Source organism: Thunnus albacares, chromosome 22, assembly GCF_914725855.1.
Source record: "Thunnus albacares chromosome 22, fThuAlb1.1, whole genome shotgun sequence".
NCBI classification, from domain to species: Eukaryota; Metazoa; Chordata; class Actinopteri; order Scombriformes; family Scombridae; genus Thunnus; species Thunnus albacares.
The window spans coordinates 1,109,445-1,135,575 of record NC_058127.1 but is presented as its reverse complement, the minus strand read 5'-3'; the positions used below and the strand labels follow the sequence as shown (position 1 = coordinate 1,135,575).

Here is a 26,131-nt window from a genome sequence, read left to right as displayed (position 1 = left end):
GTGAAAAGCTTCTTGTGAACATAAATATCTAAATATATTTATTATATAAACTTATTTCAAGCACAGAGAGCTTTTTGTTCTGTTTGACATCATTTTGCAGTTGCTAATTTTACTTATTCTAAGCACAGACTGTATATATGATGATATAATGTAACCAAAATCAGGTGAACGTGTGGTGCTGCGGTGTTGGGGGGTGATGGGGGGACGGGGGCTCCAATCTAAAATCTCAGCCAGGGCACAAACACAACACAAGCATCAGGCTCAGCTCCAAAAACTAGAACCTATGGTAGATGTATTTATTTATCATTGTTAGATTATGGATGTGTTGCTTATGGTTCAGCAGCACAAACCTCATTAAAGAAGTTGGAGGTGGTGCCAGCTGAAGCTTTGAGACTCTGTTGTGGTGCTTTCAAAACGACTCCTGCGTCCGCTCTCCAGGTTGAGACGGTGAAATGCTGCTGCACATCAGACACAAACAGTTAATGATGAACTACTGGGCAAATCTACAAGGACATTCTGCAGATCAACATCCAACAACAACAGTACTTCCTCCATGTTGGGAGAGAGAAAGAGTCCAAAGGGAGTGTTTAGTGTAGAGCAGTGAAACTAAAGACATGTCATTAAATCAGAGGAGATATATCCCTACAGCGCCATTATCAGTAACCTGGTTGTTCCCCTCAGTCTCAGGTGATTTCTATATTCTGGAGAAAGTGCAGGTTCACAAAGGTTTTGGAAATATTGCAGTTTTGGTTGAAGATACAAACATTATATCAAACATTTGTCCCAGTAAACACAGATGGATCCAAGGATCTGAACACAGGGACGACAGGTTTTGTTTGTAGTATAACAACCATCATTTGTGACAGTCGAGATGATGCGGCTGCATTTTATATGAGAAGAAGAAGAAGAAGTGAACCGGAAGTCTCATTGGTTCGCTGTGATCTCGAACTGGCGGCGGGATAATTGTATTGTTGTGCTAACACACGAGCTTATTTCTCATCTTTTAAGCGGCAGAACTGCAGGTAAAAACACACCATGAACACATTAAAGTGTCTGTTTTACATCAGCGAGCACGAGCAGAAGCCCGAACTGCGCCTGCGTTAGCATGCTGGGCTAGCTCAGATGCTAACTAGTTAGCTTATTAGCAACAGTTAGCTCCGTACAGCTAACCGTTAGCATCAGCTTTAGCTCACTGTTAACTTTAATGTTTGTTTCTTTACTTTTTGTTCGAGCTGAGTTTGAAAGAATTCAAAGTGGAGCTAATGCTAACGGAGTTGAAGCTAAGAAGCAAATAGAAATGAGTTCAGTTTGTAGAAAAGATTTATTTAAAAGGAAAAATATTCTGTAAAAGTGTCTGAAAACGTGTGAACTGATGGTAAAATAGGTTATATAATTATAATGTTAATCGTCAGTTGCAGTCCTCCTGTGTTTGTTTAATTTATTCTGTTTTGTTGATGCTTTGATTATTACATGTATGTCTTAAACATTACAATCAATCAATCAAACAAACTTTATTTATATGACACCTTTCATTCAAGTCAGATACAAATCAAAGTGCTTTACAAGTGACAGGATGGTAAATATAGTATGGTAATATATAGTTAAGATAATAAAAGATTATACAATCAATATGAAATATATATAAAATCAAACAGAAAAATATCAGAAAATGATGAAAAATGTGGATCAGTGTTTGTTAAAGATCTTCAGTTTACTGTCACAGAGACTAAAGAAAGCAGAAAATATTCCCAGTCCAGTCTCTCTCTCTGTATGTGGCTCATTTTCCAGTAATAATTACAGCTGCAGTGACTGTTTGTCACTGAACTCGCTGCTCCTCCCGTCATTTAAATCCTCTTCACAAATCAACTTGAAGAAATCAACGTATTCATTTCTTTTAAAAACCAAAATGTCAAAAGTTTGCAGTTTGCTGTTTGCTGTCAAATGTGAGAGTTTTAATCTTTTTTGTGTTGTACATGATAGTAAACTGAATATCATGTCAAATCATTTGAACTGTTCATCAGACAAAAGAGATTTTAATAATCAGCGTTCGTTATTGATTAATCTGCTGATTAGTTTCATGATTAATTGATGCTCGTTAAAATGTCTTACAGACCGAGGTGACGTCTTCAAATGTCGTGTTTTTTGTACCTCGACACTGGTTGCTTCCCAACATAAAACAGGAAGTAGAAGAAGAACAGTCCATCAGTCAGAGAGGAGACCTGCTGGATGGAGGAGAACCAGAACCTGGAGAACCACACCAACAACCCTGTTACAATGGAAGAACCAGGTTCACCCTCCAACAACACAGCAGGTGTCAGTAATGCACCTCAACACTGGTTGCTACTTGAAATAAAACAGGAAGAAGAAGAAGAACAGTCCACCAGTCAGAGAGGAGACCAGAACCTGGAGAACCACACCAACAACCCTGTTAAAAGAGAAGAACCAGGTTCACCCTCTGCTACCACCGATAAACAGGTCAGTGTTCAGGACTTCATGATGGAACCGGCTTCATAACGAGACTAAAGACACGAGGACGAGTCTGGAGGGTCCGTGTATCATCTGTTCATTCTGTTGTTGGAGAGAAAGTCTGAAAAAAAGAAACTAAAACACTTCCAGACTTTGTGTTCACTGAGTTTTCAGTCATAAAAACTACATAAAGGTCTCAGTGTCTCCTGAGTTCAGCTTGTTATTAATTCATGGTTTGTACTTCGGTTTTGGTGTCACAATTCTGAACATTTTTAGTACAGCAGAAAAAAAACAAAGGTCCTGATCATTTGGTCCTTTTTTATTTTAAAAAATGTAAACATCGAACAACTGTTACTGACACAGTTTAGTTGCTGCAGTGGAGTCAGAATAGCTGCTGATTTATAGTCTAACTGTATATAAAGTAGTGTAAACTAGCTCCACCTCCAGCAGCTACAACAGTAACATGCTGCTCTAACACTGATGCTTCACTATTAATAATCTAATGATGTCATATATAATAATATATCAGTCAGAGGGACCAAACCACTACTTTTACTGCAATACTTTAACTACATCAAGCTCATAATACTTATGTACTTTTACTGCAATACTTTAACTACATCAAGCTCATAATACTTATGTACTTTTACTGCAATACTTTAACTACATCAAGCTCATAATACTTATGTACTTTTACTGCAATACTTTAACTACATCAAGCTCATAATACTTATGTACTTTTACTGCAATACTTTAACTACATCAAGCTCATAATACTTATGTACTTTTACTGCAATACTTTAACTACATCAAGCTCATAATACTTATGTACTTTTACTGCAATACTTTAACTACATCAAGCTCATAATACTTATGTACTTTTACTGCAATACTTTAACTACATCAAGCTCATAATACTTATGTACTTTTACTGCAATACTTTAACTACATTGTTCTCTCAGAACTAGTTCTTACGATGTATGACCACTTTACCAAGTCGTGAAATATTGGACAACTTGAACATTTGAGTTGGGTTTTTTTAATTATATTTATTTGTTTTTTCTTGTGTTTGTTTGTTTAAGGGGACAGAAAACTCTGGTTCACACTCCAACAACACAGCAGGTGTCAGTAATGCACCTCAACACTGGTTGCTACCCGACATAAAACAGGAAAAAGAAGAAGAAGAAGAACAGTCCATCAGTCAGAGAGGAGACCTGCTGGATTTCACCGACCAGGACCACTACAAGATCAAAATAGAGGAGAACCAGAACCCGGAGAACCACACCGACAACCCTGTTAAAAGAGAAGAACCAGGTTCACCCTCTGCTACCACCGATAAACAGGTCAGTGTTCAGGACTTCATGATGAAACCGGCTTCATAACGAGACTAAAGACACGAGGACGAGTCTGGAGGGTCCGTGTATCATCTGTTCATTCTGTTGTTGAAGAGAAAGTCTTAGAAAGAAGAAAAAACAAAGTTCTGATACACAAATCTGTTTTCAGTTTTCAGATACTGGATTGTTTGAACATATTGTTTTATTTTATTTTTCATTTGTTTGTTTGTTTAAGGGGATCGATAACTCTGGTTCACACTCCAACAACATAAAACAGGAAAAAGAAGAAGAAGAGGAATTGTTCATCAGTCAGAGAGGAGACCAGGACCACTACGAGATTGAAATGGAGGAGAACCAGAACCCGGAGAACCACACCAACAACCCTGTTACAATGGAAGAACCAGGTTCACCCTCTGCTACCACCGATAAACAGGTCAGTGTTCAGGACTTCATGATGAGTCTGGAGGGTCCGTGTATCATCTGTTCATTCTGTTGTTGGAGAGAAAGTCTGAAAAAAGAAACTAAACTAAACACTTCCAGGCTTTGTGTTCACTGAGTTATTATATTATAAACTGTAGTTGTGTAACAGAACCCAAAAGTCACGGTTCAGTATGTTCCTCAGTTTCAACGAAGCAACGTTATCCCTACGTGTCCCTGCGTTTGGGGCGCTGTGAAGCCCGCAGACCACGTCCACTGCAGAATTTTCACCAGGTCTTATGTGTTCCCGGGCCCCTCAAAAATGCATTGGCGTCGGGGGTAATACTAATAATGTGGAATAATAAATATGATGAACGTGCCCTCACACCTCACGTGCGTCGGAGGGAGCGGCAGCCGTGGTATCACTACTGGAGGTCGGTAGACACAGCTCTGGATTGTCAGGATTATCAGACGCTGTGTGAACGGGTAAAATATTATTTCCTGTGTGCTGTACATGGCGCTGGAGATGACATATTGGAAATACTGTATACGTTTGATGAACTATGTCATTTATAGGGATGCACAATAGTGGATTTTTTGCAGATATTTCCAACTCATTGTGGCTGATTACTGATGCTGATATATGTACGTATTTTTTTCCTGCTGGCTGAGGAGACTATTATACATGCAAGCATAGATTATACTGAGTATGATCAAGAAAGACAATATATGAAGGAAGAACTTAGGAAGACTGGAGTTCAGTAGTTCAGCAGCAGAGTTTTCATTGAGTTTATTAAACAGACAGGATTAATGTGTAGGATTTAATCTCTGGTCCACACTCTGGAGCAGAAGGTGGCGGTAATGCACCTGATACGCTGGTTGACAACCGCCGTTATAAACCACAAAGAGGAAGTTTTTCTTCCCAAACAGAGTGTTACATCCTGTCAGCCGAGGTGTTTCCTATCTGTGCAGCCAAACATAGCAGCTCCTCTGCGGACTGTTTCACCCTGACGGTCCCGGTGTTTCCTCCGCAGGCTTCACTTCACTCAGCCGCCCGTCAGACCCGCTGCTTCTTCCCGCTTTAACCTGAATAACAAACCGGGGCTCGGTGCTCCGGTTGCATCCACACGGAGAGCCGAGGCTAACGTTAGCTGAGAGGCTAGCGGAGCATTAGCCGCAGCATGACTGGAGGGAAGCACAGCTAGCTAGCCTCCCAGCTAGAAGCAGCAGGTTTGACGGGCAGCTGAGTGAAGTGGAGCCTGCGGAGGAAACACCGGGACCGTCAGGGTGAAACAGTCTGTGGAGGGAAACACAGTCAGGCGGCGGAGGAGAAGGCGACATATCTGCCTCTCATAATCAGCAGAAAATGTTCATTTCAGGCCAATATTTCATTTTAGAGCTTTTATCGGCCGATACCAATGAGGTACCGATAATATTGTGCATCCCCAGTCATTCAGGCTTCACTTCCTGTTGCCAGTCAACATTACTATGTAAGTGCAGTAATACATTCACCAGAGGGCAACGGACGTACAGTTTGATGAATATTGGACATCGCATGTAGGAGATAACTGTCACTTTATGTGTCCACTGTGTGGCGCTGGAGATCACCCCCATATGTCCTGTTGCTGTATGTTTTCAAGCTGGGTCCAGGGACTACCAGGATCTGCATCTGCCACTGCAATTATATTACAATTCACTCACAATATTCTTTCAATAACAGACGAAGAATTCCAACAAAGGCAATGTTACAACCAACCAAAACAAACATATTTAATCCAGGTATAGCATATAAATGTTCGCATTCCAAAATATAACAAATCATTGGCAACTTTTAGTTTGGAGGGCAGTTAGAAAATGCTGCAAATAAACCAGATTTAATGAAATCCTAAATAAAATGCCAAAAATTGAAATGAAACAAACAGATTGGTGATTGTTGACAGACCTCTCAGTTGAGGTCAGTGCGTCAGGCCTGGACTCTGAAACAGCTGTGGCCTGAACACAAATGGCCCACAGCTAAGCAAACTGTCTTTAAGAGACACCCAGAGATATCTTCTCTGATGAAAGGATGCTGATATGTGGCGTAATGAACTTCACAAATGGATCAGTTGTTGTTTATGTGGATTGAAATCCACCAGTTTAAAAAAATGTAATTTGAAAACAAAAAGGCCTGAAGGGGACGCTGCAACATTTTAATATGTTTGATTTAGAAGAATATACATTTTGTGTTCTAGATCCCCCATATTAATGTTATTATTAATATTGTTGCAGTTAGTACAGTTTTTCTTTAAAGATCAAGATTTTTTATTTATGACGTCATGTAAATTTGTTTTTTTATGAATCATTCTCTCTTTATACAAGTATGAAGCAATGATGATATCAAATCTATATGAAAAGCAGTTTATTTCACAGGATGATGAATGAGGCTTTACATTTATGACAGTTGTATGAAGTACGATGCGTTATAAACCACATTTGATTGAAGTGTAGAAACAGAAACCTTTTTAAAAGTTGTATTTTTCCTCCTTTACATGAGCTGAAATGCATCCTGTAGGTATTTTTTTGTGTGTTGGATTGTGATTGAATTCAACTGAAATTAAGTTTGTCGTTAAGTGTTACAGTTTGTATCATCTTGTACAAAGTGGTCGGTAGCCTAATGATTTGTATTTATCTTGGTTCTTTGAAGGAGAATGGTGCCGCTATTGCTAATGAGGCAATTAATGGCAACATGAGTGAGGGGGTCACAGAGAGGCATGGACGCAGACACAGCGAGTGGTTTGGGGAAGAACATCTCGTGGATTATTTGTTGTCACACCCATTCCACAGTTTGGATTACGCAGTAAAGATGAGGATCAAGACTGCTGGACGACCAACTCCACAGATAACCATGATCAAAAATGCTAGACCAGGTCAACAGAAAGATTCAAAACTGACTAAGGTCTGGTATGAGAGATATTCTTGGCTAACGGGCAGTCCCACAACTAACCGCTTGTATTGTTGGCCATGCCTTCTGATGGGGAACCCTAAAGCTCACTTCAACACTTGGTCTGCTCAAGGATTCTGTGATGTTAAGAATTTAGATAGGGCTACGAAAAGGCATGACAAGTGTTTCGAGCACATCAGTGCGAATAGTAAGCTGAAGCTTTTTGGTCGGGTGCCTAACAAAGAGTTGGTTGACGAGGGGACGCGTTTGCAGAGAGCAAACCACAACGTTAAAGTGAGACGAAACAGAGATGCCTTAATCCGTCTGATCGATGCGACGGCTTATCTTGGAATGCAAGAGCAATCTTTTAGAGGGCATGACGAGAGGCAGGAGTCCGCTAACAAGGGCAACTACAGGGAGTTGGTGGACTTGATAGCACGCTATGACAACATATTAGCAGAGCATATTGAAAATTCTGGTGTTTTCTCCGACCTGTCTAAAACGATTCAGAATGATTTGATATCAGCAATTGCATCAACAATTAAAAGTGAGATCAAAGGAGAGGTGGATGCAGCTCCCTTTTTTGCTTGGCAGATTGATGAAACGACGGATGTGAGCTGTCACTCTCAGTTGTCTGTTATTGTCCGTTATATAGACGATAATGGCACAATTCAGGAGCGCTTTTTGGGCTTTTTTGATGTGTCCAGTGGACGGGATGCCCAGTCCATTTTTGAGTTATTGCAGTCAGAGATGTCTGGTTTCAACTTTGAGGAGAAGCTCATTGCACAAACTTACGATGGCGCTGCCATTATGGCATCAGATCTTAACAGTTTGCAAGCTAAGGTGCGAGCAGTTGCCCCCAGTGCAGTCTTTGTGCATTGCTATGCACATCGCCTTAATCTTGTTCTTAGCCAAGGATTGAAAAGCATCCCCAAGGCCAAGATTTTCTTTGCTACTCTTGGTGGGTTCAGCTCTTATTTTTGCAAATCAACCAAAAGAGTAATGATGCTGGAAGAATCTGGGTGTTCCAGAGTGCCAAGAAATGAACCCACACGTTGGAACTTCACCTCTCGTGTTGTCAACACAGTGGCTCTTAACAGAGACAGCCTGATAGACACATTCACTCGCATCATCAATCATCCCTCAATGGATGATGAGTCTGTAAGAACAGCAGATGGGCTGAAAACAAAGTTAGAGGACTTTGAATTTATGTTTTTGCTTTATACAAGTGAGCAGATTTTCTCTCAGACAGACGTCATGTTTGACGTGTTGCAGAAAAAAGCAATGGATGTTTCACTTTGTAAAAGGAGTGTTGAGAAGCTCATGGACACTTTGGAGGAGCTGAAGTCAGAGGAGGCATTTGAGAGGATTTTCAGTAGAGCAGCAGATGTTACAGAGGATCCGGAGCTTGTGCACAGAAGGAAACGTAGACAAGGTAATGAGGATCCCAGAAAAGTTTATAGGCGACTGTATGACTCCATCCATACAAGTGTTAAAAGTCAGATTGGTCAGCGGTATCAAAACCTTGAATGTTTGAGATTCATGGAGCTTCTAGATTTTGCTAAATTCCCATCGTTCAGGACAGAATTTCCCTTGGATGCATTCAGAAGTCTGACAGATAATTACAGCCATTTCTTTGACCTGGTAAAACTGAAGACAGAGTTGCAGGTGTTTTACAGCGACAAGGAGATCCAAGGTGGCAGCATTAAGCTTTGCGATTCATTACAGTCAATGAAAGCCAGTGGACTGAATGATGCGATGCCTGAATTGTACAGACTTATGTCTCTCATTGCCACAATTGGGGTTACGTCTGCTGGGGTTGAGAGGAGTTTCTCTTGTCTGAAAAGACTGAAAAGCTACACAAGGAACACAATGGGACAAGAACGACTGAGGAACTTGGCAATCCTCGCAATCGAGAGGAAGATTCTAAAATCTCTTAGAAAGAATCCTCACTGGTACGAGAATACCATAGACATCTTCGCTGCACAGACTTCTAGAGGAATGGACTTCTCTTTCAAGTAAATTTGTCACCCAGTCCCTTTAGCTGGTCCTGACAACAACAGCCACTCTGCCCCTCTATCTGCTCCTGACAACAACAGCCACTCTGCCCCTCTATCTGCTCCTGACAACAACAGCCACTCTGCCCCTCTATCTGCTCCTGACAACAACAGCCACTCTACACCTCTATCTGCTCCTGACAACAACAGCCACTCTACACCTCTATCTGCTCCTGATGACAACAGCCACTCTGCCCCTCTATCTGCTCCTGATGACAACAGCCACTCTGCCCCTCTATCTGCTCCTGATGACAACAGCCACTCTGCCCCTCTTTCACGGTCCTGATGACAACAGCCACTCTACCCCTCTATCTGCTCCTGATGACAACAGCCACTCTGCCTTGTGACCTTACAAGATCCAAAGAAAAGGTGAGTATTAATAGCTCAATTCTTCTCTAGTGCTTTTTCATTCACTATTAAACTGCCAAAACTTGATTTGCAGGGTTTCCGCCAGTGTATTACAAGCCCGGTGGCCTGCTGGGCCTAAGTTGACCCCCCGCTAGGCTTAAGCATCAGAGATTTTTTTTTTTAATGTATTGAGCCACTAGCTCAGCTGCAGCACAGGTGACTGTCAAAGCTCCAGCAGACTCTCTATGTCTTCAACGTGGACACGAAGAGCCTGACAGCAGCCACTCATGGCTAATTATTTTGCTTGCATTTCTTCTTCGTTGTGATCTACAATTGCCGTCCATCTGACGTCACCAGTTTGTTCAGCGCCTCCATGAGGATGTAGTGGCACTCTGTTAGTGGTGAGATAAAGTAGCTGAATCTATTCTGAGCAGTTCTATGTTTATGTTCATTTCTTTTGTTGTTGAAAATACAGCATTCCAAGACTGTACATTGTCAGATTCTTTGACTCTACTGTAGTTGTTGATTTATTTATTTTTTGACATGTTTTGAATAAAGGACTTATTTATAACGACACATTATGCAGTCATCTGCGCTGTCTTAATGTAGGGCCTTATGGAATCTGTTGCAGCTTTTTAAATTGTAAATTCCACAATTCTGTCCGTGATTCTGTTATCACAGAAACTTCAGGGCTCTACCTTAATGCTGCCATCAGTCTTGGACGCTTGGCCCCATCAAGAGGTACTTGCCACCGGGCTTAACTTTTCTGTGGGAAACCCTGATTTGTGTTGATATTTTACTGACTAGACTTTTTCTGACCTTACAAGATCCAAAGAAGACAGCCAGCCTTTACTTCTCTGTTGGTCTTGGAGGACTGGATGCAACAACAGGCCTCACAGGAGCGATGAAGATGATCCCCAAACATGTAAAGTGTGTGGCGAACCCTCCCACATGTATAAGAACTCATGACACAATTCCTTTTTGCTTTGTTTTTTAATAATTCCAGATTTTCACAGTTTTTGTTTTTTCCTTTTTTAAATCAGAGGGTCTTGTGTTAAATTCCCAGTGTAATGTACTGGGTGCCGCCCTTCATTGGATGGGGATAAACTTTGGGTGCGTTACCTTAGTTGTTTAATAAGTTTGCATTACGTTACTAATTGGATTATTACTACATATGAGTTCTTATGTGGATCACGTATCTGTCGTAGTCGTTCGCAGTGGCTCATTCTCATAATTCCCCATGATGGTTTTAACCTGACACCTACTGACCATTTAATAAAATTGCACCCACTGTTTTATTATGGGTGTTTGCCAATGATGATGTTGTGATAATTATTTTGATATTTCCTTTGTAGCCTAAAAAGAGAGCTGGTGTGTTTAAACTATTTTGTCAAGGATAATGGCCAGCTGTTTACTTATATGTATATTTTAATTATCTTAACAGAAACCACACACTACTTAAAACATGGCCTGGTCCACCTGTACTTTTGATAATGCATGTTGGGAATAAAATATTGGAATTTGAAGTAAACTTCATTTGTCTAATTGGAAATCAGGCCAGCTTGGATTCAGCCAGTAACTGGTCATCACCAGTCACCACATTTTCCCTCACAGGTGTTGAACACCAGCCTGCTTCTTATTACATCTGACACCCTTGATGAATACTGTTCTGTAGGTCTGTATGGTTCATCTGGAGACAAAAATATTGAATAAAATTATGTTTTTAAGAAATCTTGTAAGCTGTTGTTTTATTGCTTCATGTTTCGTTGAACATAAGATAGATGTAAGTGGAAGAAGTAGTGAACTAGTTCACTAGTTCACTAGTTCACTACTTCCACTATCTGTAGAGTAAAACTTGCCACATTTGGCGAGTTTTGCTCTGCACATTATTTACTTGTAAGCAGCATGTTACTGTTGTAGCTGCTGGAGGTGGAGCTAGTTTACACTACTTTATATACAGTTAGCTAGTTTAGTCCAGTGGTTCCCAACCTAGGGGTCGGGGCCCCTCCAAAGGGTCAGCAGATAAATCTGAGGGGTGGTGAGATGATTAATGGGAGAGGAAAGAAGAAAAAACAAAGTTCTGATACACAAATCTGTTTTCAGTTTTTGGACTTTTTCTCTAATCTTTGATTTTTGCTGAAATATTGGATCATTTGAACATTTATTGAAATGAAAGCATGTGAGAAGTTTAGAGGGAAAAATCACTATTTGGTGGAGCTGTTAACAACTCATAGACATGTGAAATGTGACCCCGACTACACACTGCTTTTTGTAAGACGTCAAAAGACAAAAAGGTTGGAAACCACTGGTTTCATCTTTAACAATGTGTTGTATTTTAAAAGCTTGTTATATTATCCATTGTGTCAAATCTTCATCTGAAAAGTAACTAAAGCTGTCAAATAAATGTAGTGGAGAAGAAAGTACAATATTTCCCTCTGAAATGTAGAAAGTAGCATCACATGGAAATACTCGAGTATACAACATCTAAAAATCTAACTACATCTAAAAAATCGTGCCATATTATTCAGTACTATTTTAATGTCACTGCACTGGTGACCAGTTAAATTTAGAATTGATTTTAAAATTTTCCTGTTTGGTTTTAAAGCTGTAAACAGCTCCAACATATATCAGTGGCCTGAGCTCTGAGGTTGTGGGATAACCTCCCTCTCTATGTTCGATCAGCTCCCAACATCAAATGTTTCAAATCAAGGCTTAAGACTCACTTGTATTCTTTGGCTTTTTAGGTGTGTTTATATGTTTTTTCTGTTTTGTCTGTATGTCATTCAGAACTGCTCTGTATATTTTATTTTTTTGTCTGTGTAAACCACTTTGTTCACCACTGGTTGTTCTTAAACTGTGCTATGTAAATAAACTGACTTGAATATCCAACAGGAAAAAGACTTAACTTTCAAGCAGTGGTTGGCTGATTAATGTCAGTTTTAGATAATCGCAGGCCCAAACCCCCAGGAACAGCGCCGGGCTGTGAAACCAATTTGACACAGCGGCCAAACCGTGTAATTACAACATCACATGACGCTGTTGAGCCCACGAAGACTTTTTCCCCATAGACTTACATTGTGAAAGAGATGTCCGTTAATCAGCAGATACATTTTTTTGAGCATCACAACCCGATCACATTTCAAAAGCCTAAAAGAGCCGCACGATTGAATTGTTTTATCCCCATTCAAGTTAGCCGGAGGGCTAACAGGAAGTAGCCGGCTTGGCCAGCGAAAGTCACTAGTGCGCTCGCTCTATGGGCCTAATGATCCCAGAAGATCCGGGTGATTTTATGTGCAGAAGTTGAACTTTTTTGGTGTCATGTGCCACTGAGCAACTTTCATGGGAACGGACGAGGTCCCGCCTCCGACTCCGTATCCAGTTCTCTTTATACATCCATGCGTGGGCCGATGAAACAGAAAATGTCTGCAGGAAACCCTGCGAGTGACCTGCTAACAATGTTAGTGCTCCCCCCTGGTGTCAATTTCATTATTCTACAGGAAGACATAAGTGGGTGCTGTGGGTATGGAAGCTTCCTGCTAACAGTTAGCATGTTAGCTCTGGGACCGCAGTGTTTCCTAGCTGCTTTCCCGGCCTCCGGTGGCTCCTGCCTGCACTGTACATGTTAAGATTGGCTAATTAAATATATCGAGCTCTGACAGCTTGGAATTTAAGTCTTACCATTTTTTCTCAGGTAACATGCAGTTCAGTTTTATTTATATAGCACCAAATCATAACAAAAGTTATCTCAGGGCACTTTTCACATAGAGCAGGTCAAGACCAAACTCTTTAACATTAACATTACGTCCAGCATCGGCACAAAGAAACAAACAGACCAGCCTGGAGATCTGTGGCTCCTGTGACCAAGGAAAGTCAGGCAAAAGTTTAACTTATAGCTTATAGTTATAGTAACTTAGAGGGTTTGAAACTAACATTTTCACCACCTTCACAAAACCGTCCCGAGGCGTATTTTTGTATCGGTTCCTGTGTGGATGACATGATGCAGCCCTGCCGCCACCTTCATCTGCTGCTCCGGCCCACCTCTCACTGGCTGCACGCTTTAAACATCCTACTGTGTGCAATACACTGACATTGTTTATGTATTTATTATTTATGCAAGTATTTACAAATGTTCGTTCTCTCTCGGAAACAAGGAGGTGCTGTTATGATTAATGCTGCTGTTTTTTATTCATTTATTTTAAGTTTTTTGATTACTTGTGGACATTTTTTAAAATTAAAATAATTAGTAGTCTCCAGATCTACAAATTTTCAAGGCATTAAAATATTTGTTCTATCAAAGACTATAGGAACATGCCAATAAACTGAAGTATGTGGCTCATCAATCAATGTCAGAATAATAACTCAGTGGCAGCGATAAAGGATGGTAGGGGGAAAAGGATTTCTCCAAAATTAGTTTGCCCACCCCGAAAATGGTCAAAGAGAAATAACGGAAGCATTAACATTAATAAAAAGTGGGCGTTTTATCTCACAAACTCCTTCAATAATGTCAGAAGGCTTTTAAATATAAAACAGCTGGCAACAGAGAAACATATGAAGGGAGCGGTGCTCCCCCTCTAAGAGGACTTCGGGGCCCGAATGTGGGTCTCGATCATTGTGCTGCACCACTAAGATGTGTATGAATGGGTGAAACCAGACATGTAAAATATGTGGATTGATATGGAATCCTTGAGACATTTTATTTGTGAGCTATAAGGCAGCCGGGTTAGAGGTTCAAAATTATTTCATTGTGTCAAATACTCAGGACACATGTGAGTGAGGGGACTGGACCAGCTTGTTAAGCTCCTCGAGGGGGACACAATGCAGTCTTTTAAAAACTTGAAAACAAAATACAACTTAAAACAAAAAAAAAGGAAAATCTAAGTGCAAGCAGGGGCTATTTGAGTGTGAAGGCAGGGTTTGAAGGAAAGAATTACAAAATCTGAACATGTAAATAAAAGACAACGTTTTTGAATAAAGACAGGAAAAAAGCCCCAAATAATACTAAACCTATTAGTGTGTTGTTTATAGCAAGCAAAGTGATTCTTAAACACTGGATCCCTTAGGATGGTCCCACATTGAAGGATTGGCACGAGGAAATATCGAAAACACTGGAAAGACTTAACATTTGCCCTGCATGACAATATGTGTGGATTTATTAAGATGTGACAACCTGTGGTTGATGTGATGGATCCACCTGGACTCAGCTTCATTCTGGGACAGAGACTGGCTGTGACCAGTTGCCCTGTGCATGACGTATGTGACCTCAAGGCTGGTATGCCTGGTTTGTGTAGTGTATGTAATTGTGAATCAATACTCCTGATGAGTAATTACTTGCAACAGTTGAGCACATTTGTCATTATGTGACAGAACTGCAAATAAGAACATTTTAAGAAATGGATCCTGCATTTCCCATAATGTAACTTTATAACGGGTTTGTTGACTAATTATAAACGATGTCAGGGCCCAGTGCAGCTGGGTAGTAATACTTTAGTCCAACTTGGACACTGAGGGTTATTTTCCACAGACATGATCTACATGCTCCAAATGTCATCTAACTTACTCTCACTCTCTTTCTCTGTGTTTGTCTGTTGCCATAGAAACAAACAGGAGTAAAGGGACTCAAACATCACTGCTGTCAGCACTGTGACAAAGCCTTCACAACATCAGCATATTTAAAGATTCATCAAAGAACTCATACCGGAGAGAAACTTCACCGCTGTGACCAGTGTGGGAAAGCTTTCACTCTTCTTTGTAATCTAAAAATCCATCGGCGCAGTCACACCGGAGAGAAACCGTACTGGTGTGAGCAATGTGGTAAAACTTTCCCTCGTGGCAGTGCCCTTAAAAGCCACCAGCGCATTCACACTGGAGAGAAACCATACAGCTGTGAGCAATGTGGGAAAACTTTCACGCAGGCTGGAAGTGTAAAAATACACAAACGCATTCACACTGGTGAGAAACCATACAGCTGTGACCAATGTGGCAAAGCTTTTTCTACAGATGGTTATCTAAAAATACACCTACATATTCATACAGGAGATAAACCGTACAGTTGTGACCAATGTGGCAAAACTTTCGCTACAGATGGTTACCTAAAAACACATCAACGCACTCACACTGGAGAGAAACCCCACTGGTGTGACCAGTGTGGGAAAACTTTCACTACAGACAGTTATCTACAAATCCACCAACGCACTCACACTGGAGAGAAACCATACCAGTGTGACCAATGTGGGAAAACTTTCATTACAGATGGAGATCTTAAAAAACACAGACGCACTCATACAGGAGAGAAACCGTATAGCTGTGACCAATGTGGGAAAACTTTCGCTACTGACGGTAATCGCAAGGCACACCAACGAATTCATACAGGAAAGAAACCATATAGTTGTGACCAGTGTGGGAAAGCTTTTATTACGGACAGTAGTCTAAAAAAACACCAACGCATTCATACAGGAGAGAAACCATACAGCTGTGATCAATGTGGGAAAACTTTCACGTATGAAAATAATCTGCAAATCCACCAGCGCACTCACACTGGAGAGAAGCCGTACTTGTGTGACCAATGTGGGAAAACTTTCACTGCAGAAAGTGAGCTTAAAAAACACCAACGCGTTCATAGTGGAGAGAAACCATACTCGTGTGAGCTATGTGGGAAGGCTTTCTCACAAGACAGTAGTCTAAAATGCCACCAACGCAGTCACACTGGAGAAAAACCATACTGGTGTGAGCAATGTGGGAAAATGTTTGCTCAGGTGAGTACCCTAAAAACCCACCAACGCAGTCACTCAGCATCGTGTTGAACATGTTTTAGAGGCAGGTTAGCGGTATCCCCCTGCCTCCTCTCATTGCTGTAATGACAGTTTTGTTCGATCCTAAGCTTCTCTACAAACTGAGTTTGTGAGTCATAGTTGTTTTTTTCATTTTTGAGTTTCATGTTGATTTTGAATAAAATGTGTTGAATGAATTTTGAACCTCAAAGCTACATAATTTCCCTTTTAAATGATTTTACCATCACTGTTTTTCTCTATAATCCATAAGTCATTGATATTGGTGCTGTTGGCCTTTGTTATTATTAGCAGCCCCCCCCAGAAAATGTACAGCTCTGACTGTGTGTCACATCACAGGGTGGGCTTTGGGAGATTTTTATGAAGTCAAAAGTCATAATATCAGTGAAAATGGCAGCTACATGTTCGAGATTTCTTTACTGAACATTAAATAATTAACAGTGCTGCAAGCTAACCGGCTAATGTTAGCCCTGAGTTTAAAGCCTTTTTCGTAACATTTCCTCATTCTATATTGCTATTAAATTCAATATAGTGTTAATATATTTCATTGAATTATAATTATTGATAAGGGAGCAATATGATCTTAAACAAACACTTGCCATAACTTGCCAATTCTTGCTGTTATTGCTGTAAATTAAATGTGTTATTGGTCACCTTTCTATTTTAATATCATGTTGTGATAATGTATTATTATTAGTTTACCACTGGGACTGGTGTGTACCCACCGCTGGGCCCCAAACCCCATTACCAGTCTGCTGTTTCCTGTCCCTGTGGTAGGTTGATGTGTATAAGTTCAGTTAAAAACACCATAGTGTGTTTGTTTTTGTTGGTAATTGTACGTAGTCCTGATAACCACAGCGAATGCTTTTGTGATGATATGTTTGGTTTTAATTTGGGTAGAGTAATTTGTTGAGCATGCTGTGACTTTGGTCATTTGATTTTAGCTTCATATTAAATCTTCGTTGTGTCGCCTGGCAACCAACAGTTGGCTCAATTATTTCCTTCTTTATTTTAGTGTTTCCTTGACTTTGTTTCTATGACACTGACTGTGTAAGATCTTATATCATTCTGTTATTAACATAATAAATGGCTGGTTCAAGCCAAAAGGGACAGTTTGTGCCTCATTTATCAGACTGTCCTTGTTTCTTGGTTTTAGCATTTCTTTCTTTAGAACATCCAAATGCAGCACAAAAGTCTGGTATTCTCTACTGCAGAGAGCAGCCAGAACCCCGATCCGATGAGGTGGCTGAGACGCATCTGTAGGAATTTATGAACTCAAATTGTTTTATGACCTTAAGAGGGAATTATGAATTATTATTGCACATGATTCAAATATTAAATTATTCATCTATCGACACAAGTCATATTAGTTTATGTATAATAATAATAAGATGGTCTCTCCTGTTGGCCACAAGAGAGGTCAATTAGAATTATGATTGTAAGAATTTGTGCACTCAGTTAGCTTTATGATTTTATGTGGGAGTTGTATTGTGCACATCTCCAACTTGAAATTATTTGTCCAGCGACATAATGCACATTAGAGTAGGTATGATAACAGGGAAATAGTCCTTGTTGGTCACACGAGAGGTCAGTTAGAATTATGATTGTTATTCATCTTAATTGTGGTTTTGGGTAAAAGGTCTTCTAAGGTTAAGCACAAGAACACAAACATGTCCACTTTAGTTACATACACGTTTATTACTATAATACTAGGTGTTGAGGAGTTTTCAGACTCTGCGTGACGACCTGACGAGTACTTTGAAGCACACTGGGACTTTCAAGGTACAATGTGTAAGATTTGGCCAGAATTTTAGTTTAAAACATTCAAAAAATTAACCAAAATTATCAACGAAATGTTCAACAGTTTTGACATTATGTCAAAGACCTATGTGTATTGTGTTGAAATTAGCATGCTAACCAGCTAGCCCCGACCCGTTCTGTCTTATAATACCACTTCGTACTGTGATAGTGAGTCACTGTAGCGTCCAGTCTGCCCTCAGTCCAACATTAATTAATTAATCAATTAATGCAGACTGTTTTATCAATTCTAACTGTTGTGTCATGAGTAGAGAGATGATCACACACTGGAATTAATCTGATTTCTCTATTTTGACAAAATAAAATCAAACTTATACGGTAAAGTTAAATCATTTATAATAAAAACAATGAGGATCAGTGATTAGTCAATCACAGAGCCTCATAAGCTCTCGTTCACTGAGAAATACTGTTGACCCCCTTCAAGGAGAGGAGTTAAGGTCACTAGATATGTCTACTAGCCACGTTGCTAAAGGTCTGAAAAGTCACTAAATCTAGTGACAAAGTCGCTAAGTTGGCAACACTGGAGGCTGGCAATGTTTAGTCACCACTACAGAAACACCAGGTATCTGCTAACGTATGATCAGGTTTAATGGTTTAATAATGTTTGTATTGATCACTGACGGTGGCTGAAGTTTAGTTGATTATGAAACACATCTGATGCTGCAGGTAAGCAGGAAGCATCATAAACACTTTTATAACCGTGTTGTTCTCACTGTTTCTGTTCACCTTTAATAAATCTAAAGACAACAGAGCCCGAGCTTCTTCATCGGCGTGTGGAAAACCCGCCGTCTGCCGTGACGCGTGTCGGGCTGAGTTAAGACCGATTCAGGATTGATGCGTGTTGCTCCCTCGTGTCCACAGCCGTCGGTCATTTTTGTTAAATTTCCTGATTATTTGACCACAGACTATAAAAATAATGGTCGTAGCCATTGTGATGTCACTCGTTGGTTTGTGGACTCGTTGTAGCGTCCGAGGCCTCGTTCGATCCTATGAATGTTGCTTAGCGACGCTTGAAGCCAAATAAGTTCAACTTCTTCTGTACTGCCGCAAACGCACCAGCGAGTCGTGATCCAATCACGCGGCTCTTCTAGACTTTCTAAACGTGATCCGACAGCGAGTCGAGTGGATTTAAAGTGTTTTTGGGGCCAAATAGCATCACTTCACATTGTAATTACATGATTCGGCCACTATGTCAAATTGGCTTCACAGCGCGGCGCTGTGACTGTCATTTTGACTGTCGCCATCTTGGATTTTTGGAGCCAGAAGTGACCATATTTGGACAAGCGGGTGGAGCTAACCGTAACGTTAGCGCTAGCTTCGTTAGCACGGTTCATCTGTAATTCATGTTAACGGTGATATTAACTGGGATGCTAATTTTAGCTAGCGAAAAACATGCTTAAAGCAAAATGTACTTACTGAAAAAAACTGAACATCAGACTCCTTAGAGGGTCTTTTAGAGTTTTTAGGCAACTGAAATGTTATAATTAACTTTAATGAACTGAAAACAGTGAAATAGCGACGGCTACACCCTAAAGCAGACGCTGCTTCATCGTCTGTTTTACTCTAAATGGGACCATAATTTACTAAATGAACATCATGCTTTCATGAAGAAGACTTGAAACTAGTGACCGAGACCATAAACTCGTTAGGAAAGTGTTTACTGAGGTAATAAATCAAGAGAGAAGTAGGTAGTAGTCATTTTCTCATAGACTTCCATACAAACTGTTTTTGGAGGCAGCGGAGTCGCCTCCTGCTGGCCGTTAGAGAAAGTGCAGGTTTAAAGACCTGCCGCTTGGATTTGACCCTCAAATAGTTTCAAACAGCGAGTAAACACAGTTTGACTGGAGAACTTGGACTTCTGCATGAAGTATTTTGCATGCAGCATCAGTAGAAAATAAACAATAGCATTTAAGATAAAATTACATAAATCTTTTCCAGAACATCTGGAACATGTGTAACATCTTCTAAATGGTTTTTTTTGTATCTCTATTTTCCACCAGCAGGAAAACAAACACAACCAAAACAAATAGCAAACAGCTGATTTATTTGTCTGACTTGTAGAATGATGTTTTAACAATGATTTTTAATTTTAAAGGTTTTGAAATGCAGAACAATGAAATACAAACTCATGCAAAGCTTCACTGCAACAGCTGAAGAAGAAGTAGAAACTGAAGATTATTCCTCATTCAGGGTCAAAACTGAAAAACAAGCCCAAAGAAAAAAAAAAACCTGTCAAAACATCCGGGAAAAAAAAAAAGAAGCTCATGCTCGGTCCTAGCAGCTGTGGTTGCCGTGACGACACAGCATCATTCAGTCTCCGCTGAAGGAAAGCTCACAATTAAAAAAAAAAAAAAAGATAAGGACGTGTTGCAGCTGTGATGGGAAACCTGCTGGGTCGTCCGTCACTGCCGGACTGATTAAAATACAGTTTTGTTGGGAATCCCGGTCTGACCTCTGACCTGTGACGTCATCAGCGCCGATGACGTCACAGCCTCCTTCAGCTCTCTGCTGTTTTAGATTAAATGACACCAGAAGCTCCTCGTTAGTGGTTTCATGATGTGTTTGACTTCTTCAGTCTGGAGCGGCAGGAAAATATATTAAAACTTTATATTTTTGCACAACAGAGCGTTCCCGTTTGTCGTCCTAAAAGCGTAAATGAGTTATTTTGTCGTAATGTGAAGGAAGCTCGGTCGAACCGACCCGGCTTTATGATTGTTGCCATGGAGACAGCGCTACAGTAAACGATCTCTTAGCGATGTTGCGTCTGGGGATGAGGTCGCTGCCTTCAGACTCGCCGTGGCGTTCCACGTTGAAGGATAACTGCCGTCTCATTGGTCGATCAAGTTTGTGTTTGTCAATAAATCTTTTAGCGTGAGACGTCCGAATCTCCTGCAGCTTCTGAATCAACAAGCTCGAGATTTCTCCAGCTGTAAACTGGCGTGAAACATAAATATTTATCATTTATTCACTTTGTATTTGTTTCTATTGTTAGTGGAAGCCTTTGTTACCGTGTTGATCGTGTTTTCAGGAAACTTATAGCCCGTTCCCGGGAGAAGACGTCCCCGAGGCTCGTTTGACATCTGTGTTACCAGAGAGGGAAACATCGGTGTTGAACTCTGACCCCTGCTGGACTCTGCTGCATGTGGAGTTCTTCTACAGGTTGACTTTTGGATAAACATTGAGAACTACTGCTCCCCTCCCTCTGCCCGGCAGACTAACGATGGACGTGTCGTTCTGTAGTCATTTAGTAGAATTAACAGGGGGGAAAGTGTCGTTTTGTAGTCCTAACAGGGGGAAAAGTGTCGTTTTGTAGTCCTAACAGGGGGGAAAAGTGTCGTTTTGTAGTCCTAACAGGGGGAAAAGTGTCGTTTTGTAGTCCTAACAGGGGGAAAAGTGTCGTTTTGTAGTCCTAACAGGGGCGAAAGTGTCGTTTTGTAGTCCTAACAGGGGGGAAAGTGTCGATTTGTAGTCCTAACAGGGGAAAAGTGTCGTTTTGTAGTCCTAACAGGGGGGAAAGTGTCATTTTGTAGTCCTAACAGGGGAAAAGTGTCGTTTTGTAGTCCTAACAGGGGGGAAAGTGTCGTTTTGTAGTCCTAACAGGGGGGAAAGTGTCGATTTGTAGTCCTAACAGGGGAAAAGTGTCGTTTTGTAGTCCTAACAGGGGGGAAAGTGTCATTTTGTAGTCCTAACAGGGGAAAAGTGTCGTTTTGTAGTCCTAACAGGGGGGAAAAGTGTCGTTTTGTAGTCCTAACAGGGGGAAAAGTGTCGTTTTGTAGTCCTAACAGGAGAAAAGTGTCGTTTTGTAGTCCTAACAGGGGGGAAAAGTGTCGTTTTGTAGTCCTAACAGGAGAAAAGTGTCGTTTTGTAGTCCTAACAGGGGGAAAAGTGTCGTTTTGTAGTCCTAACAGGGGACAAAGTGTCGTTTTGTAGTCCTAACAGGGGGGAAAAGTGTCGTTTTGTAGTCCTAACAGGAGAAAAGTGTCGTTTTGTAGTCCTAACAGGGGGAAAAGTGTCGTTTTGTAGTCCTAACAGGGGACAAAGTGTCGTTTTGTAGTCCTAACAGGGGGGAAAGTGTCGATTTGTAGTCCTAACAGGGGAAAAGTGTCGTTTTGTAGTCCTAACAGGGGGGAAAGTGTCGTTTTGTAGTCCTAACAGGGGAAAAGTGTCGTTTTGTAGTCCTAACAGGAGAAAAGTGTCGTTTTGTAGTCCTAACAGGAGAAAGTGTCGTTTTGTAGTCCTAACAGGGGGGAAAGTGTCGTTTTGTAGTCCTAACAGGGGAAAAGTGTCGTTTTGTAGTCCTAACAGGGAGAAAAGTGTCGTTTTGTAGTCCTAACAGGAGAAAAGTGTCGTTTTGTAGTCCTAACAGGGGAGAAAGTTTCGTTTTGTAGTCCTAACAGGAGAAAAGTGTCGTTTTGTAGTCCTAACAGGAGAAAAGTGTCGTTTTGTAGTCCTAACAGAGGAGAAAAGTGTCGTTTTGTAGTCCTAACAGGGGGAAAAGTGTCGTTTTGTAGTCCTAACAGGGAGAAAAGTGTCGTTTTGTAGTCCTAACAGGGGGAAAAGTGTCGTTTTGTAGTCCTAACAGGGGGAAAAGTGTCGTTTTGTAGTCCTAACAGGGGAAAGTGTCGTTTTGTAGTCCTAACAGGGAGAAAAGTGTCGTTTTGTAGTCCTAACAGGGGGGAAAGTGTCGTTTTGTAGTCCTAACAGGAGAAAAGTGTCGTTTTGTAGTCCTAACAGGACGAAAAGTGTCGTTTTGTAGTCCTAACAAGAGAAAAGTGTCGTTTTGTAGTCCTAACAAGAGAAAAGTGTCGTTTTGTAGTCCTAACAGTGGGGAAAGTGTCGTTTTGTAGTCCTAACGGGGGAAAGTGTCGTTTTGTAGTCCTAACGGGGGGAAAAGTGTCGTTTTGTAGTCCTAACAGGGGGGAAAGTGTCGTTTTGTAGTCCTAACGGGGGAAAAGTGTCGTTTTGTAGTCCTAACGGGGGGAAAAGTGTCGTTTTGTAGTCCTAACAGGAGAAAAGTGTCGTTTTGTAGTCCTAACAGGGGAAAAGTGTCGTTTTGTAGTCCTAACAGGGGAAAGTGTCGTTTTGTAGTCCTAACAGGGAGAAAAGTGTCGTTTTGTAGTCCTAACAGGGGGGAAAGTGTCGTTTTGTAGTCCTAACAGGGGGGAAAGTGTCGTTTTGTAGTCCTAACAGGGGGGAAAGTGTCGTTTTGTAGTCCTAACAGGGGGGAAAGTGTCGTTTTGTAGTCCTAACAGGAAGAAAAGTGTCGTTTTGTAGTCCTAACAAGAGAAAAGTGTCGTTTTGTAGTCCTAACAGGGGGGAAAGTGTCGTTTTGTAGTCCTAACAAGAGAAAAGTGTCGTTTTGTAGTCCTAACAGGGGGGAAAGTGTCGTTTTGTAGTCCTAACGGGGGAAAGTGTCGTTTTGTAGTCCTAACAGGGAGAAAAGTGTCGTTTTGTAGTCCTAACAGGGAGAAAAGTGTCGTTTTGTAGTCCTAACAAGAGAAAAGTGTCGTTTTGTAGTCCTAACAGGGGGGAAAGTGTCGTTTTGTAGTCCTAACGGGGGAAAGTGTCGTTTTGTAGTCCTAACGGGGGAAAAGTGTCGTTTTGTAGTCCTAACGGGGGGAAAAGTGTCGTTTTGTAGTCCTAACGGGGGAAAAGTGTCGTTTTGTAGTCCTAACGGGGGGAAAAGTGTCGTTTTGTAGTCCTAACAGGGGGAAAAGTGTCGTTTTGTAGTCCTAACAGGGGAAAGTGTCGTTTTGTAGTCCTAACAGGGAGAAAAGTGTCGTTTTGTAGTCCTAACAGGGGGGAAAGTGTCGTTTTGTAGTCCTAACAGGAGAAAAGTGTCGTTTTGTAGTCCTAACAGGACGAAAAGTGTCGTTTTGTAGTCCTAACAAGAGAAAAGTGTCGTTTTGTAGTCCTAACAAGAGAAAAGTGTCGTTTTGTAGTCCTAACAGTGGGGAAAGTGTCGTTTTGTAGTCCTACCGGGGGAAAGTGTCGTTTTGTAGTCCTAACGGGGGAAAAGTGTCGTTTTGTAGTCCTAACGGGGGGAAAAGTGTCGTTTTGTAGTCCTAACAGGGGGGAAAGTGTCGTTTTGTAGTCCTAACGGGGGAAAAGTGTCGTTTTGTAGTCCTAACGGGGGGAAAAGTGTCGTTTTGTAGTCCTAACAGGAGAAAAGTGTCGTTTTGTAGTCCTAACAGGGGAAAAGTGTCGTTTTGTAGTCCTAACAGGGGAAAGTGTCGTTTTGTAGTCCTAACAGGGAGAAAAGTGTCGTTTTGTAGTCCTAACAGGGGGGAAAGTGTCGTTTTGTAGTCCTAACAGGGGGGAAAGTGTCGTTTTGTAGTCCTAACAGGGGGGAAAGTGTCGTTTTGTAGTCCTAACAGGGGGGAAAGTGTCGTTTTGTAGTCCTAACAGGAAGAAAAGTGTCGTTTTGTAGTCCTAACAAGAGAAAAGTGTCGTTTTGTAGTCCTAACAGGGGGGAAAGTGTCGTTTTGTAGTCCTAACAAGAGAAAAGTGTCGTTTTGTAGTCCTAACAGGGGGGAAAGTGTCGTTTTGTAGTCCTAACGGGGGAAAGTGTCGTTTTGTAGTCCTAACAGGGAGAAAAGTGTCGTTTTGTAGTCCTAACAGGGAGAAAAGTGTCGTTTTGTAGTCCTAACAAGAGAAAAGTGTCGTTTTGTAGTCCTAACAGGGGGGAAAGTGTCGTTTTGTAGTCCTAACGGGGGAAAGTGTCGTTTTGTAGTCCTAACGGGGGAAAAGTGTCGTTTTGTAGTCCTAACGGGGGGAAAAGTGTCGTTTTGTAGTCCTAACGGGGGAAAAGTGTCGTTTTGTAGTCCTAACGGGGGGAAAAGTGTCGTTTTGTAGTCCTAACAGGAGAAAAGTGTCGTTTTGTAGTCCTAACAGGGGAAAAGTGTCGTTTTGTAGTCCTAACGGGGGGAAAAGTGTCGTTTTGTAGTCCTAACAGGAGAAAAGTGTCGTTTTGTAGTCCTAACAGGGGGGAAAGTGTCGTTTTGTAGTCCTAACGGGGGGAAAGTGTTGTTTTGTAGTCCTAACAGGAGTTTTGTAAAATTTTTTGCTCTTTTAAAAAGCAGCACTTTATTAATTTTTCTAATTAAATAAACTGCATGTGGTTCAAAAGCTTCTGATTGTTTTTTCTGTCTAAAAGAGGTCAGAGGGGTTCCTTAAGACTCGACCTTACAGTCTGCGCAGTGCGCACACATACACACACACACACGCACACACACACACGCACACACACACTAACAGTTCATGCTGTAATAAATAAAAACATCCATAGCATCTATAAAGTCCCACTTTAGAATATATATATATATATGTATGTATATATATATATATATAATATGTTTATATACTGTATGTGATTGTGTTTAAATATATTTATAAGTAGATTTGTTAGCATCATGTACATTTTGAAGTACAGTTTGTGGAGCTCCTTTCCAAAATGTCGCTCAGCTGATTGGCTGCTCTGACTCTCCTTCAGCCCGGAAACAGGAAACTGTGGGCTTGTTTTGCCCTGAGCTGTGCCTCCTAGGAGTGTTTCCCTTATTTCTATCTGTTCTGCTGCCTGTGAGGCTCCGCTCAGGGCAAAGTAAACTCGGTAAGGCTGAGCAGACGTGTTCGAATGGAGCTCTTTAAGCTGCAGACAGACAGCTACATTCAACCAGGAGAGGAGACAGACAGACAATAGATAGAACAATAGATTGATCGACAGATAGACAGATAGATAGATAGATAGATAGATAGATAGATAAAGCAAAAGGATGCAGAGGAAAAGAAGAAGAGTTGGCGTTGGGTAAGGCATGTCTCCGTCACTCTGTCCTTCTCTCCATCAGTCTTTGCATTTCTTGGTTTTGTTTCTGTCTCTTTAGTAAACTTGCTAAACGATGACAAGATTTAAAAACATCTCTTTTTCCCCGTCATGTCTCTCCTCCTCTCATGTGTGATTTCCTCCTCCAGGAGATGAAAGAAGGGATG

The 26,131-nt window shown here is 41.0% G+C and overlaps 2 protein-coding genes across 9 annotated transcripts in view; one reads left to right on the top strand and one right to left on the bottom strand.

Annotated features, from left to right (window-relative positions):
• The first annotated feature begins 922 nt into the window (after positions 1-922).
• LOC122974077 (zinc finger protein 883-like) lies at positions 923-19,324 on the top strand. Of its 8 annotated transcripts, XR_006400231.1 has the most exons (8): positions 923-1,022; positions 2,112-2,475; positions 3,549-3,809; positions 4,036-4,233; positions 6,901-9,563; positions 9,637-9,943; positions 10,224-10,283; positions 10,370-11,274. XR_006400231.1 is itself a non-coding variant. In XM_044341952.1 (6 exons), exons 2-6 carry the CDS (start codon positions 2,227-2,229, stop codon positions 16,340-16,342), a joined length of 1,662 nt encoding a protein of 553 aa, XP_044197887.1. In that variant the 5' UTR covers positions 923-1,022; positions 2,112-2,226; the 3' UTR covers positions 16,343-19,324. The 8 variants fall into 8 exon arrangements, 3 of the variants coding, with proteins under 3 accessions (XP_044197887.1, XP_044197885.1, XP_044197886.1); XR_006400233.1 differs by lacking the exons at positions 9,637-9,943; positions 10,224-10,283 and having other exon boundaries at positions 4,036-4,051; positions 4,205-4,233; XR_006400230.1 differs by lacking the exon at positions 9,637-9,943.
• Positions 19,325-25,224: 5,900 nt separating this feature from the next.
• The window catches only part of camta2 (calmodulin binding transcription activator 2), a 44,479-nt gene continuing 43,572 nt past the window's right edge, over positions 25,225-26,131 (bottom strand). The window contains exon 27 of the mRNA XM_044342442.1: positions 25,225-26,131. This exon is cut by the window's right edge and continues 62 nt beyond it. The gene's annotated coding sequence lies outside the window, so the exon portion shown is untranslated.